At 38.4% G+C, this 15,496-nt stretch overlaps 1 protein-coding gene across 1 annotated transcript in view; it reads right to left on the bottom strand.

The window, feature by feature from the left end:
- Window positions 1-15,496, bottom strand: part of GIGYF2 (GRB10 interacting GYF protein 2) — a 79,086-nt gene that overhangs the window by 49,528 nt on the left and 14,062 nt on the right. Inside the window, exons 3-7 of the mRNA XM_055816819.1 lie at window positions 14,272-14,401; window positions 11,953-12,048; window positions 7,493-7,601; window positions 580-691; window positions 3-43 (exon numbers count right to left, since the gene is read on the bottom strand). Coding sequence (XP_055672794.1) covers window positions 3-43; window positions 580-691; window positions 7,493-7,601; window positions 11,953-12,048; window positions 14,272-14,401 — 488 coding nt within the window. The remainder of the gene's footprint in view (window positions 1-2; window positions 44-579; window positions 692-7,492; window positions 7,602-11,952; window positions 12,049-14,271; window positions 14,402-15,496) is intronic.

Below are 15,496 nucleotides of genomic sequence, written 5' to 3'. Positions count from 1 at the left end.
ACCTGGATCTTTTCGCCCTGGTTTTTCAAAGCGTCTGTCTCCCCTAGAAAGGTAGAATAGAAGTTTCAAATAAGGTTTTGGAACTATTCCACTCATTTTAGGCATGGAATTTTTTTTTTTTTTCTGAGACGGGGCTTTTTTAAAATCAGACCTTGATGGACAGTATCTTTAAAGGTCCAAGTGACAACTGAAATTTTCATGAACACTGCCTTTGGCAACTAGGTATGTTTTGAAATTTGACCCTAAGTACCATCAACAATGCTGAGACTAAAATTGAAGTGAATCCTTTCGCAATCCATATTTTCACCCATAACTTCCACTGCAACTGTCGTAATTTACAATCTCTTAAAGTAGTTCTTTCTTCCCAGGAATTCAGCAAAAAACTTCTTTGCAAAAATGTTTTTACTTGCTCCTGAGTTTCTAGAAGCATTACTGTGTTGACTCCAACTTAGAAATTCAGACACTCCACTCACAGATACACCTAATACCCTTTCCTAAAGCGTTTTTATTAAGTCAAAAGGCACAAATAAAAGCTGAGCAGATGTATGTAAAAAACTTCAAGAGCTAGAGTTCTGTTACCTTTCCTCCCAACTCTGTGATCTGTGCATTTCCCTGCCCCCTCCTCGCCCAAATCCACCCTCCACTTCATCAAAACTTCTTTGGTAGAAACCGCTTTCTCCTCGGCCTCTGCCTGAAAAGACAAAAAACACAAGTGTTTGTACAAATAATAATAGAAGTTGAAAGAATCAGGTAGGTTTCCCTTTCCTGGGGTCCCTGTGAACTAATCTTGCACTCTTAAGCCCCAGTGAAATTATCTGGGGCAAAGGGGAAAAAGGAAGAAAGACTGAAGAAAGAGTCTTATGTAAAAATTCTTATCAAGAAGCACAGGATCAAACAGAACAGGCAAACAATTCTGAAATAAATACTGTGCAGAAAAACACAAAACACAGATACTTACCCAACAGAAATTACCAAACAAGCATGCATTGTTCACACAACATCCACACAGTACATGTGTACTTTACACTCATAAAAATCAGATTGCTTTTAACAGCGGAACCCAGTATAATGAATGGTACTGCACTGCAGATGTACTCATAATTACTGCTGTCAAGGTTAATAAAGGAGATGGAAGATTCACTGCTATTAAGTTCTAGTGATTCCCTGCAGAAAGCTCCCCCAGGAGCAATGGGGAGAAAAGAAGGATCACAGGATGCATATAGGTTTATATGAAGAACCCAACAGCTATAGAATAAAAATTATCCTCCTCACTTTTTCAAGAAATTAATACTCTGTAGGTGGATCCCAAGTATCAAGCCTCAAGCCAAAAAATTACAGATGTATCCTCAAGCACATCTGCAGGGTTTGGGTAGGCATGGGGTGTTTGGTTGGAAAAAAAAACCCAAACAACAAAATACACACAACTGAAAAAAACACCACCCACACACATCCTCAGGCCTTCAAGATAGCTTCCAGCACTAGTTAGATTAATTGCTGGGGTGACATTTCCAGATCTACAGAAGATAAACACACTTTTGCTTCACAAAGTGCTACAGCAGAAGAAATGGGAGGTTTTTACCAGTTAACCTACCATTTCAAGGATATCATGAAAACACTACAAACAACTAAAACTCATCAATCAGCTGGTTGTGAGATAATGCCTTTCCTACATACACATGCAGTCTCCATAGTCAAGTCCAAAAACCTAAGCAGCACCTGATAAAGGAAATCATTGGCTGTGCAACTACCAAACACCTCAATCCTTTCATATTTCTCTCTTCCTAGCTTCAAGAAAACACACACCTCAAAGGATGAGGTGCAAACCTGGCCAGGGATCCAGAGGAATTACACAGAATAACAAAATAAACACCTTAAGAATGGACAATCTCTGTAGTCTTCTGAAGAAAGTAACAACAAGCCTCTACCTCTAGTATTTCAAGGCCCCTGGATGCATCATGGAATTGTACTGCATTTCAGTGACTTATGAAAAGAGGCTCTAAAAAAATGGAAATAAACAAGGTAGTTGCAAGAGTTGCCCTAATGCTTTATACCAAATTCTCTTGCAAAAAAAAAAAGTTGCCTTCCAGGCAGAGAAAAAGAAAAGTGATTCCCAGATAATCCAGTCAGACTCTTCAAATACACACTGATTTTGTACCATGCTGTACAGGTTGCAGGGTGTATAAGGAAGTTACAAAACTAATGTCTGTACAATTTCTCTTCCTGCTTCAGAAACAGGATTTAAACTTCCCCTTTGCACAAAACTAACCTGTTTTTAGCACCAGCAAAACAGTTCAGTGACAAGATCTCCTCGTCACAGAGATGTGAAGTTCAGTACCACAGAGTTTTGGGGATGCTCAAGTTCAGATGGAGACCGGACAAACTCACAAAAGATAAAAAACACTGAGATTTACCAAACACAGAGACCACATCTGGTTTGGGAAATACAGTGAGCTGCAAATGTCTAGAAGCTAAGTATATATGCGATGCTTCTGCACCTCTATTTTTACACAGCCCTTATTCTCTTGCCAAGGTGTTTTCTTTTGGCTGTTGCTAGAGACAGACTACTGAGTTAAACAAGCCTTTGCCTGACTCAGCATAGCTGTTCTTACACAAACACAGGAGAAGACAGAGGATTTGACTGAGCACTCAAGGCAAGAGAGGAGAGATTAGTATCAGACTTACGGCTGTACGAGAAACACAAACACCTTTCACTATGGCAAGTCTGATACAAGACTGACCATAGTCACGAGTGCAAAGTAAGTTGCAAAGGCAATTAACAGTAAAGATGTGATACAGCACCAGAAGCAGCACAATGTTGATCCAGTTAAGACATGATGGGTCCCCTAAGATCCCGGAAAAGGACTTCAAGCTGCTATTCTTCACAAATAAAGCCCAAGAAATTTTAGGCATCTCATGCAATGGCAATCTTTGCCTAGTTTCTTCACTACAGGAAAGCTCTCTTCCTTCCTCTCACAGGAGATAAAGCAAAAGCAGTTCACAAGAGAAAGCCACAGACAGGCAGAGACAAAAACAGAACAAACACACTGACTCATGTCTCTGAGGTAGTGGAGGTGGGAAGTTGCACACACTTTTCCAACAGAAACAGAACTGGCTGTCCACTGTTGCTTGTTTGTGGTTTGGTTTTTTTCCATGAGTGACAGCAACATTTGTAGTGCTCACCTTGCAGTGTGAGCAAGCATGAATGCACACTGATTACTAATAGCGGACACACAACTAGCAGAGCCAGAAGGCTGGCAATAGGGGAGATCTCATCAGCAAACACAGTGTCCTGTATAAGGGGAAGAACAGAATCAGAGTTGTTTTAACAGCAGCATGGCTTATGACAGCTTTAAAAGTATATAAGGCAATGGCCTGAGAAATGTCTCTCCACTTACCCCCCTCTGTGTTCATCAGTATTTCAGTTGTGCTCAGCCATTGAAACGGTCTGAATTGAAAGAATCTCAAAAAAGGTCCAAAAAAACCTATCTCAGCAATTCAATTTAAGGCTGCCTGAGGGGCCACAGCACTCACTCCCAGCTGAAGTGATACTATGTAGTAGCAGACATATAAGCTACCTTTGCTCTGGTTGTGTTGCCACCCTCAGCTGCCTTCTACAAGGCACATACACCATCTCCGTGCAGTAACAAGACGTGCCCATTCAACAGCATCCGGCAGAAGAACGTGTGCAACTCTAGCAGAAACCAAGCAGACCACTGCACGAGGAGCATACTGCATTGTAGCAAGCTATGGAATATAAGTAGCTAAAGAAAACTGTGAAGTACAAAGTCAGTTATTCAGCAAGTATTGCGTAGATGTGTCTGACCTGAAAGTGCACACTAGGACACAGTTAATACTGATAACAGCACATATTAAAAACGCTTGCAGAAAGAATAAAAATGCACATATAAGTGCAGTGTTCACCATTCTGTTTCTGCAGTTCTTGGCTTTTGTTTTGCGGCTAATAAATCTAGAATGACATGCTTATTTTAAATAGAAGGGCATTTCCAAAAAAATGCCTGGCACATGAAGAGCAGGCTTTCTAAGCGTAGATGCTGCACAAAGTATTGAATGCAAAGTCAACAGATGTCAATAAACCCTTCCATTTAAAAACTGAATGGAGCAGCTGTGTCATATTTCAATGATTTCTTAAAAAGCTCTGAATGAGGACCTCAATCCACTGGATCATGTAATCATAACAGACTAAAGTCTCTAACCTGAAAAACAGACAAGTCTGGATTTAAGTACAAAATACAATACACAAACAAGGCGGCAAAAGCAGCACTCACTATCATTCTAACTGTCATTACAGGGAAAAAATCCCGAACACAATACAACAAGCAAATTCTTGAAATTACAGCATGCCTGGAGTTTAGGATCTACAAACATTGCCATAATACTGTGTGGGAAGAGCAGGACAACCGTAGTTCAACTACTGCTGTTTGAGAACTTTCCACTTTTACACTATATACTCATTTTCCGACAGCAGCAAACACAGGAAAACAAAGGGAGAAGAACTCTAATGGGAAGGAAAGTACCCTTCATAAGGATTTCAACCAAAAAGGAGAACAGCTACAAAACAAAGCGCCTGTAAGCTTACAGCCCATTCCAGGGACTACTTAAATCTCTCCTCATCTGAGGCTCTTATTCATGAATGTTGACATTCCACTCCCACCAGCACAAAGCACAGAGCTTAACTGCACACCACAGGGAGCTCCCAGGAAAACAAGTCAATTAGAAAAAAGGTCACGTGCAAGTACTTTGTTTCTTTAGAGAATATAACTTCAGAATTAAATAAAATGGTTGGGATTTATGTCTCCACACAGGGCACATACAGTATTAGTGATGGCGGCTGCACACTGCAAATGGTTTTTACCAGTAACACCAAGTTGTATTTCAACACACAGTCATAAAAAACTTAAACAAAAATCAAAGCAACTTCCACACAGTTATCACTTTCACCATCAGCTAAACATAATCATTGTCAGTAAGACTTGGAGTGACTACTGGGAAAATATTTACTGTTACGTTGTAGTTTTAAATACTGATGAGGGAAGCCACATTTAGAATTCTAACAATAACCTTCCTTTACCAGCAGTTCATCCGTTCTTCCCTTTGCCAACCTGTCACAGAGTCCCTCTCACCCTCCCAAATGCTGGAACACAATTCTGTGATTTGTGCCTCAGTGAGGGAACTTAATTAACAAATCTAATTGTACATGCAAATTTTTTGCTGAAGTTACTGTTGTGCAAGTTACTTCAAGACAATAATCTTGCTTTGGTAAAGCCGAAGCCCACATTTGATCAGCAGCAGCTTTGTTGCGTACAGTGATGTAAAGTTCATGAAAAACACCAGATAACCTTTTGAACTCAGGCCATTTTGCAAAGCAGTAAAGAAAAATGTTTTCCAACTGTTACATGAAGCAGTTCACTTGGTGAACAAACCCTGAAGAAATGCCAAGTCCTTTTCACTGTAACTTGAAAAACCAGAACTGCATTTAAAGCTTGCTACTTGCAAGCAACATGTTAGTTTTGTAAGTTAGACGACAACAGTCCTACACTTGGCTCTTCGTAAATATTAGAAACAAAGTACTTAATTACAAGACCATAACATGTATAATTACAAGAAAATGTACAATTTTGTCCTGGCAGAAGCCCTCATTTGTTTGTTGAGATACAGAAACTTTGGGAAGACTCCTCGTGCCTAAAGCCCAAGACTAATTGCTCACGGAAAAAAAAGGGGAAGAGTGGAAAAAACAAGCAGCAACCAGGATCCATGAAAGAGGGAAAGATCAGTAATTTGCTGAAGAAATTTACTGGAGAAATGTATCCTTTACAGCTTAGCAGAAGAATGACAGAGTAGCCTGACAAGCACAGCACATAACAATTCATACAAATTAAGACAAAAAGATCAAATGAGGATGAAAACAAAATTAAGTGAGAAAGATTAATATTGCAAAGTGCTTGAGCTAGTATTTCTTAACATACCTTAAGAATTAATAGAAAAAAACAGGAACATATGCAGTAGAAGCTTTCAAACAGTCTTAATAATACTGCATAGATTTTAAGTTCTGTCCATTGAAATGTAATGAATCAAACTTTATTCCCAAACAAGAAACAGATTCAATAATAGAATTACTGTATTAGAAGCCTATTCTGCCACATTTAACCCTATGACCTCATCAAAACTAGTGCAGGCAATTAAAAAAGCAACCCACTACTCACTGCATAAGGATGACATTCATTGTTAATGGTACAGCAAAAAAGATAACATGACAAAAAACAAAAACAAAGGGGCTGGGAAATTGGAACTTGTCAAGGTATCTTGGTACTGAAACTATACAGCACACTAGTGGTCATACGATTTCAAATCACCAAATTTTAAGCAGCATTTGGGCAAAGACAACAATAAATAATGGGGAAGTGACAGGGAAATCCAGGGATAGCCTCATAAAACTTTAAATGTATACGCCCTAGCTGGGAAGCAACCACAAGAGGACAGATGTCAATCTACAAATACCTGAAAGATGTAGGTTAGGAAGAAAACAGAATTAAAGAATGAGAACAGAAATGAGAGAACAAATTAAGTCAGGGCCAAATTCTGGTCAAGCATTTAATTATGTATGGAAGTGATTTCTAAAGATGCTATCGAAAATACCACCAGTTAAGAACATTTAGAATTAAATTACAAAGGACCCCAAAAGAAACCTTACCTAAGCACCTGCAAAGACAGAGGTTACATGATTAATTACTCCTGATGATATTTCCAAGATATTAGCTTCTACATTCAAAATGTAACCCATCAAACTTACATGTAAAACCCACAAAATGGTCTTCACAGTAATATGCACATTGAAAAGAAACTGCTAAGAAAATTCCGGACTTAACTATTTGGTTTGAACCTAGTGATTCAGCTTAAAGATAGGTTCTCAATTCATTTGCAAATGTTTTAAGTGACCTAGGATAAGACATCAACTATAGCGATGCACTAAGATTGGCAAGACTCAAATTTCTCTCAAATTCAATTATGTCTTTCCATTCCCTTTCACCTGTTTATTCTCAGGATGTTAATATAAATTACTTTTCAGAACACAGAACTGAACTACTAAACTACTACAATGTTTTAAATACATTTGTGGATTTTTGTCCCCTTTCCCTATAAATTTGGTTTATGCCTTTTAAAGTTATTTCTAACCATTCTGAACAAAACTATTTCCTATTCCACCTCAAAACTACCTTTCCCTTTTGCTTTTCCACACCCATCAATCTGACAAAGGCACATAACAGGTACCAGATGTGTAATAAGGTGTGCAGAACAATCATCAACACAATATTCATTCTCTAACACCACCTTACTGGAAAGGTTTCAAACCTTTAAGGGAAAAAAAACTGGGCATGAGGAAAATTTGGCTATGACCACGCTCCATCTAACATTTTTCAGAAGCTTCAACCTAGACCACCTGCATACATTGCGGCACATGCCACTAACAGCTCACCTCGACCTCTAGAGGAACTTCGACCTCGAGGAGCCCCTACCACCGTTCCTCCTCCACGTGATGTCAACCGCAGGACAGCAGCACTGTTTACAGACATAGAGAAATTTCTCTGCGAAGAAGAAGAGAGTGTCAAGGTGAGATTCTATTAAAAACAAAACCAGACACTTACCATTATCCTAAATTTAGCTTAATACCAGCTTTCCTTTCCTTATGTTTATTACAAATGCTTTACAACTGACTAACACAGAAAAGGATTCCTTAGAAACATGAGTAGCTGAAGCAGTCTATAAAAAGGATCCTGGTCAATAGTAGTCTTTCCAACTTACCAGAAATTCCCATGCTCTAAAGGTAGCAAGTGAACACCTGCTCCTTTACCAAATGATTCCAGCACGGAAGTAATTGGAACATCAGCAGCTTTAAACACAGACATTCAATTGCAAAAAAAGAGATTGGCACCTGCCCACTGACACCATTAATAAATACCAACTCTAAACTTACTTCTTAAGCAAAGCAGGTATATATAAAGAGCAACAAAACTTTATTAAAGTTACATTTACCAAACTCCTTTGCAGAAATAAATGTTTTTTCCCCCCTCTAAATGTATCACAGGAGTAGCAGGCTTTGGGGGAAACTACACGTGTTTAAGACTTCTGAAATTCAAGTGATACTCATTTTAGAGACAAACACCAGTAAAATTCAATTTTAAGATTAAATAATTGCTAAAGAAAAAGCTATTTTGATAAAGAATTTATAATTACAACCAACTCTGGCCCCATTCTCTGAGCACAAGTAGTTGGAAAACTGGGCCAAAGAATTCAGGAAGACATTCAGAAACTTTAACAAGCAAGCCTGAATTCCCACACACTTTTTGAATGTGAGTTTTAAATAGAATTCAAAGGACTCCAAACAGCTGGCACATCAGGCTTCTTGATAGGAACTTAAAGGAGGCAAACTGCTTACACAAACTCATCTAAATTACTATGACTTTGAAGATTTTCAGATAACGATGAGACAAGCAATTATTATATATTATTTAAAATCTAAGTGGCTAACATCGAAGCCAACAGACATCTGAAGGAGTTTTAAGCCATTTCAGAAACAAGCTCACTTGAAATGTTTTTCCTACAAGGTAGTTACCAGTTTTCTTTTGAAAGATGATTAAGTAGACTTGAGAGGGGGAAAAAAATAATAATCCAGTCATGCATGGCAAAATAGAAAGGTCTGCCTTCAGTAAATCTAGTTGTTTTCTTAGCTAGCTCTTACAGTTTAAAGCAACTGTTTCAACAGCCACTCAAAAGGAACCACCTCCTCTGGCCTCCAAGCAGATCACCTTTCCTGCTGTTGACACTTCTGCTTTTTTGTGAAGCAGTAAGATATTTTACTACAGAAGCAACTTCAAGCTATTGATCAGATTCACTGTCTTGCATAGCAGATTCCTTAACTTATGTCTTATTTTTCCAGTAAGAACAAAACAGTAATCTCACCTCCTTTTCCAATTTCTTATTTGACTTGCCTACCTAAGTTTTGAACAAATTTTCCCTCCCCTCTGTAGACCTTGCTGTGGTGAAGATGCAACCCTTGTAAATGAGCATAGTGATAATAATCCACACGGTAAATCCACAGAGTAATGAACAAAGAAGCAAAGTCAAATACTGAAAAAACACCTTACTTACTACTGATTAGCATTCTACTTTCAGTGTCCATCCCTGACAATGCACACCAATGAGCAAAGCTGCCCCCAAACAGGGGCTCAATTAATTCTTTAGTAGCAAATGGAAGACATCCTAAGAAACAGACATCAGAAATGTAACCACTGGGGACACAAAAAAAAAAAAAATCTCCATTATATTCAGGAAGAGCTTGGGATAGTCTTACCTGCTTGTGGAGTAAGGGTAAGTCAACTGAACTCTTTCCCAACACAACCAGGGAAAAGGGTGGGGGGGGATGGGTGAAGGCAAAGGAACACATATGCTGCATATTGCCAGTGGTCAGTGGTGGAAACAGATCTTAAGACAAATCTACCACGTCATATAACAAAACTTAGAAGGTAAATCAGTTGAGCTCTATGTTAGCTCAGCATACTTATCACCAGGAAAGTGACTTTCTACATAAAAAGAATAAAAAGGAACCGTAACTCCCTCCAAAGTACATTCATATCCTGTAACAGGGAATACTGTAGCTGTATCTGGTTAAGTTCCACTGGACTAAACGGATTTTAAGCTTAATTCATATAGTTGATAATATCTATCATCCACCTCTAGATAACACACCTTTAATCAGCTTGAGACAACTTCCTGACATACTACGCATACAACCACAATGCTATCAGGTATGTAACTCTCGGGTTGCAAGCAAGAATTGTTCTGAATCCAAGTCCAGCGTAAGCCTGACTGGGGTAGTGTTCAGCTGCAGCTGAACCAAGCACATGTGTTCTCATCAGAGCAGCCTGTCCTCTACAGGACCCCCAAACCTCCATCCCTCAAGTTCTGAGAGGATAATACCCTCTTCAGTATTCATAGAGGGGGCACAAAGGTGTTTAAAACTCTCCTATCAACCTTAGGTGAAAACTTTCCTGTATCGCTACCAGCAGTGTGTAGCAGGCACTACTAAAGCTATTAATATGCACTTCAAGATTATTCTGAACGTGATTCTTTAAAATAAATAATGATTTTTCTGTTACAGGGAATAAACACCAGGAATTTCTGGTTGCTTAAGTAATGCCATTCCCTTAGTATCTCAAATCAGTCATGAAGGGGGTGGGGGAGATTTTCAGGTAAGAAAAACCAGATTTTTCACATCTTCTGGGTCCCCAGAAAGCACTAAAGGAAAGACTTCCTTGAAGTCTGTCAAATTATGATTTTTGTGGAGATTACAGAGAACTGTTAAGCTGACCATGAAGATCCCATATGATTACAGGTGAAAAGGAGCATGAAAAAAACAGACACAGTGCACACTAATTCCTCAGAAGTTTTCAAGGCTGATGAAACACTGGGCACTGCAGCAAAGGACCACATATCCCTGAAGCCCAGCAGCACTTACCATCTCATCTGTACCAAGAGACTACACGGCACATTTTCAATACCATAACCCTAAACTCGTATTATTCCTCTCGGAGAGTATCTTGACAATCACCAGAAGTCAACATCTCCTTTAACTGTAAAAGGTTTGTAGTTTACTCTCTGAAGGACTGCATTATGCATCAGCAAAAAAAAAAAAATGTCCAAAGGTATTTTAACACCAAGGTTCAGTATTTTTGCGTGCCACTGTATGTCTGAGTATTTCCTGGGCTTGCTGCCTGAATCCTTCCTGCTCCCGCTGGAGAATGGCAACTGGGATAAGATTTCCCTTAAAAGCACCTTCTCAACCTCAGCTGCCTGTTAAGACTATGACATGAAGTACCTACAGTGTGTTCAACTGAACTTAATAAGACTGCTGATTAAAAACTAAACTATGAGCATCTGATGTAAAAGGATAGTATCCTAAAAAGACACAAGAAATACGAATCTACTCTGAAAACAAAGGAATTCCAGAAGAGGTGAAGAGGATACACCAGAATACCCAGGCACTTAAAGATGGCGAAAAACTCCGGAATACAATAGCATGGGACAAAGGAAGAAGGATGTTCTGAAACTTAAGAAACTATTACTAATGTTCCCACCCCTGCAAAAATCAAATGACACTCAAGTCTGTAAAAACACACTCCTTTCTCTTAGAGAAGAAACAAACAAAAAGTCAAACCACATATTCTTATGGTAAAAAAGTGCTAAAAAATATGGCAAATCAGACAGCAACTGCAAAATCAGAAGTTCTGACAGCCATAAGAAAAAGAGGGAATCAACTCGGAGTCAAAAGTCAGAGGCATTTATCCAGAGTGGGCCAGACAGTTTCCTCTGCTAGGAATCAAATTTAAAGCAACAGCTTTCAAACTAGTCGGATCAATCACCCTTGAAATGGAATCTTTGTGGACTACCTGTTCTCACTCTTATCTTGTTCACAAATTAATTATACACCTGTAGAAACCAAACAAGGAAATAATCAAGCAACTGCTTACATACTAAGTTGTTAAGAGTACTTCAACTTCCTAAAAAATGTTAAGTCAAAAAACTTCAGTTTTGTGGCCTTTGGAGAAGGGCTGAAGTTACAGAACTTACACACTTCTGTTATAAGAAAGTGGTCCAAAAACTGATCTGAAAATGCTGTGTACTTAAGTAGGTAATAATTCCCAGAAGGTGACTGTCTGCCATCAACAGAACATCATATGAAAAGTATCTGTTGAAATTTAAGATACTAATTGAACATGAATGGAATTCAAATTTTACACTAAGGCAGTATGCTTTCGTAACTTCTTTCCCTGAAGTCTACTCATCTCAAATGTTATGCTTTTTAATGGAGGCATACTCTTTATTCTACCTTTCTACTAATGACAATCTAAAGATATTAAAAAAAAAAAAGATACAAACCTGTTCTTCTTCTGTAAAAGGTACAAGTGCCAGTGGTGGCAGGGGCTCCTCTTGTAAAATAGGCAGAAATTCCTTATCCAGAAGGTCTGAAGGTATCTGTATGAAAGGAAAAAAGCATACAAATATACCCAAGTATTTCCATTTCAGGCATGATGCCACAATTTGATTTACAAAAAAATGCCTACTCTGTCTCCATCTACCCAGTACACCACTACGTCCAGTAACATTTACTGGGGGTGGGTGTAACTCCACTGCAAATTTATGACCCCCCCCTCCCAATAAAAAAACATATAGAGAAAACACAGAAAGCATTCACCACCCGCAACTGTAACATGTAAAGTATCCAGATCACACACATCAGAATTAAAACTTCCACATCACTGCAGCGCAAATCTGAAGCAAGTGAAATTTCATCTGGTAAATTTAAAAAGTACTACTTTAACTTCAATGCATTTTTATAACCAGACTTTTATTTATATATTAACAAAATAATCATATGTAGCACCAGAGTTGTATTTGATTTAAAGTCAGCATTTCCAATTTATAACCAACAGGGGCAGTAAACAAAAGAATCAAAAAAAGTATAAACTATAGGTATGGATTTATTCAGCAGAGAACATTGATGATTTAAATCAAGAGAAACTTTAACACTAAGTTTTAATCAGTCCATCATCAGATGAAAGGCTCCATCAGCAGATGTGACCTTGAGCATGTGGACAAGAAACTGCAATTACAGCCAAGTGAGCTCCAACTATGCCAACAGAGAACAGTTTCAAAAATATCTAGTTTGCAATTCTAGAGATAGACTTCTCCAAATTTTAATTGAAGCAAAGCAACATAGGGTTTTATTTTTTCATTTGGGTACATGCTAGCGGAACTCTTCCTGCTTTCAATCAGAGTATCTTTTAATCAGAGATGCAACTCTGCCTAATCTTCATCCAGCAAAGATTAAGATGACACAGTAAAAAAGGATCTTAAAAACACATCTAGTAGTTGACTAGAAAGTGTCAAGAGTCCTCTCAGTCTCAATAACTAGAATTACTCAGCACCATGGAAACATGGGTATATCAAAAGCAAGATATACTCTAATAATAATGCCCTTCTGGCAAACTCACAGGGAGAGATATTTTTTTGGAGCATTCATAACTATCAGAGAGCTTCCTGTAACACAGGGTATTAATAGGTTGTTCTGAATCCATTGCAACTGAAAAGGTCTTAGCATCATCTGATATAACATACACAACTGAAAAAAACAATGACCTCTGACAGGCTGACTTATTCAAGCATAACATCAAGGTTTAAACTGCAGCTTCTCCAAGTAAAGCAGGATAATTCTGCACGTTAAAGCATGGCTTTAAGCTGTAACACACTTAGCTTTAGAAAAATATTTGACATTCAACACCCTTGAATCTGTACGTAAGCAATGCAGGTGTCCCAGCACTGTACGAGATGTCAGCCCAGTCGTGGCAGGGTTAAGAACACAGAGGTATGTGTGCACATCTATATGCAAAGCTAGAGGCACAACCTGACAATTTCTTGCAGTCCCTCCCTGACTGGAGGGTAAGGCTCTGGAAGGGATTCAGGCTTCCAAATCACTATGTGCCTGCTGCAACAATAAACCAACCTCTGTCACCATCTAAAGAAAAACCTAGTGTTTACAAATGCAGAATGTACAAATCATTTGCCTGAAACACTCTGAAACGTGACTTTTGTACCAAGAACCTCTGCTTGAAATGAAAACAGAGGGAAGTTCTTGACTTTCTATGCTGCTCTCTTTGTATTGCATGTGCTAGTAGATTGTGCCCCGAGTCCCAGAGAAACGAACAACTTGAGGACTGCTCTCATCGGGCTGGTTACCTGCTAAAGTGAACTGCCCTACGTCAGGATAAATGGGGAGTTCTTGCCTTTGTTAGATGATACGCCAATATGATTTACTGCCCAACTTTCAAGCTGAACCAAGTAACTGTTTTACACTGTATTAAATAAAATCCTACTGAGGCAAGCAAATCCACACAGCTACAAGGAGATTTTAACCCTCAGTCAACTGTGGCAGTGGGCCTGAATATGGCAATCAGGTTTTGTTCTTGGGGGTGCATGAAGTTACCCATAGTGACAAAAAGATTCAAAACTACTGAACAAAGTTAAGAGCGGGATCAAATAAGCACACATACAAAAAACCCCGTAATCAGACCTCTTCAGTTCTTTGCCAAGGGATACACAATTTCTTTGCCCATAATCACAATACACAAATAACTATTCCTAATTACAAGACTGTCATTAGGAATACACACACCAGGCTTTCTCCCTCTTCCTGCTCACCTTATTATCCTTTAGAAAAAGTGCCAACATTTCTTCTCTCCCATAGCGATAGTCTGCTAGTTTGTACTTTGGCAAAGCCGGAGACAAAGGAGGGGATGTCACGCTCCCGCCACTAGACAAAGCTCGCAGCCTAAAATGAAGCAAAAAAAAAAAAAAACAATGAAAAGTTGAGGAGAATGTGTCTTCACCTATGCTATCATCCCTCTGCATGTTTACAGACTTGACACAAAAGAAATAAATCCCATCCTGAAAGTAAAGATATTGACATCCTTAACCTGAAAACTCTAAAATTCATGTTTCAACAAGAAGGGTGAAAGAGCTTTCCTCATTTTTCCCATAGCCAAGGCAGAAAAAGAAAAAAAAACATCCCATGAGCACATCAGGGAATTCAACTCATCCCCTGGAGAACTCTCATGCTGACTATACTGCAAGTTAAAGCCTTGACTAAGCTATTTACACTGGCTGCACGAAATTCTGTTGGAACACCTTCCATAGAAATTAATGACAACAGCTTTTTGGTAAGAAAAATTCTTACCACACTGTGGACAGCATGGCAAACATTAACCTAAGGAAGAAGTTTATTCAGGTGTTTTACAGAATTTAACAAGTAGTATAGGACAGTAAAATTTGCAATGAGGTTTCTTCTTGTTACTCTACTCCAAATTCCTTTTCCAGAACTTAAAATTAATGGTATTTTTCAGAGAACATATACATCATTTAGATTATCATCTCAATTTTAAAAAAATAAATAAATTGTAAAGTGTGGCTATATTTTGTACTTTAGAGACATTTCAAGCAGTAATCTAACTTGCACTAACAGATACATATGCTATTAAGTTTGGTTGCATCCCACACAGGTAAGCTACTCAACTTATTACAGATAACATCTTATAGTTGTATGATACCATTCCCACTCCACAGGTGGATTAGTCTTATTCTATACTATCATTTCCTCAGCTACCCAAATTCCTCAAACTTAACAATACAGGGTATGTTTTACAAATGGATGTGTCAAGAAATAAAACCCACACCACATTTTCCACATTCTCCTTGATGTGCATCTTAGACAAGTAAAACAATAAAAACTTCTCAGTAATCACAAAATCCTTAGAAAGAAGGGTGCTCAGAAAAAAAATCTTCAGAGGCTACCTTTCACCTAATTATTGAATTGCTTTGATTTGTTTTATTGTTCTCTAAACAGAAAGCAAAAAGTAATTTGCAAGTC

This window comes from Falco peregrinus, chromosome 12 (genome assembly GCF_023634155.1).
Source record: "Falco peregrinus isolate bFalPer1 chromosome 12, bFalPer1.pri, whole genome shotgun sequence".
Taxonomy (NCBI): domain Eukaryota; kingdom Metazoa; phylum Chordata; class Aves; order Falconiformes; family Falconidae; genus Falco; species Falco peregrinus.
This window is presented reverse-complemented; position numbering and strand designations above follow the sequence as displayed.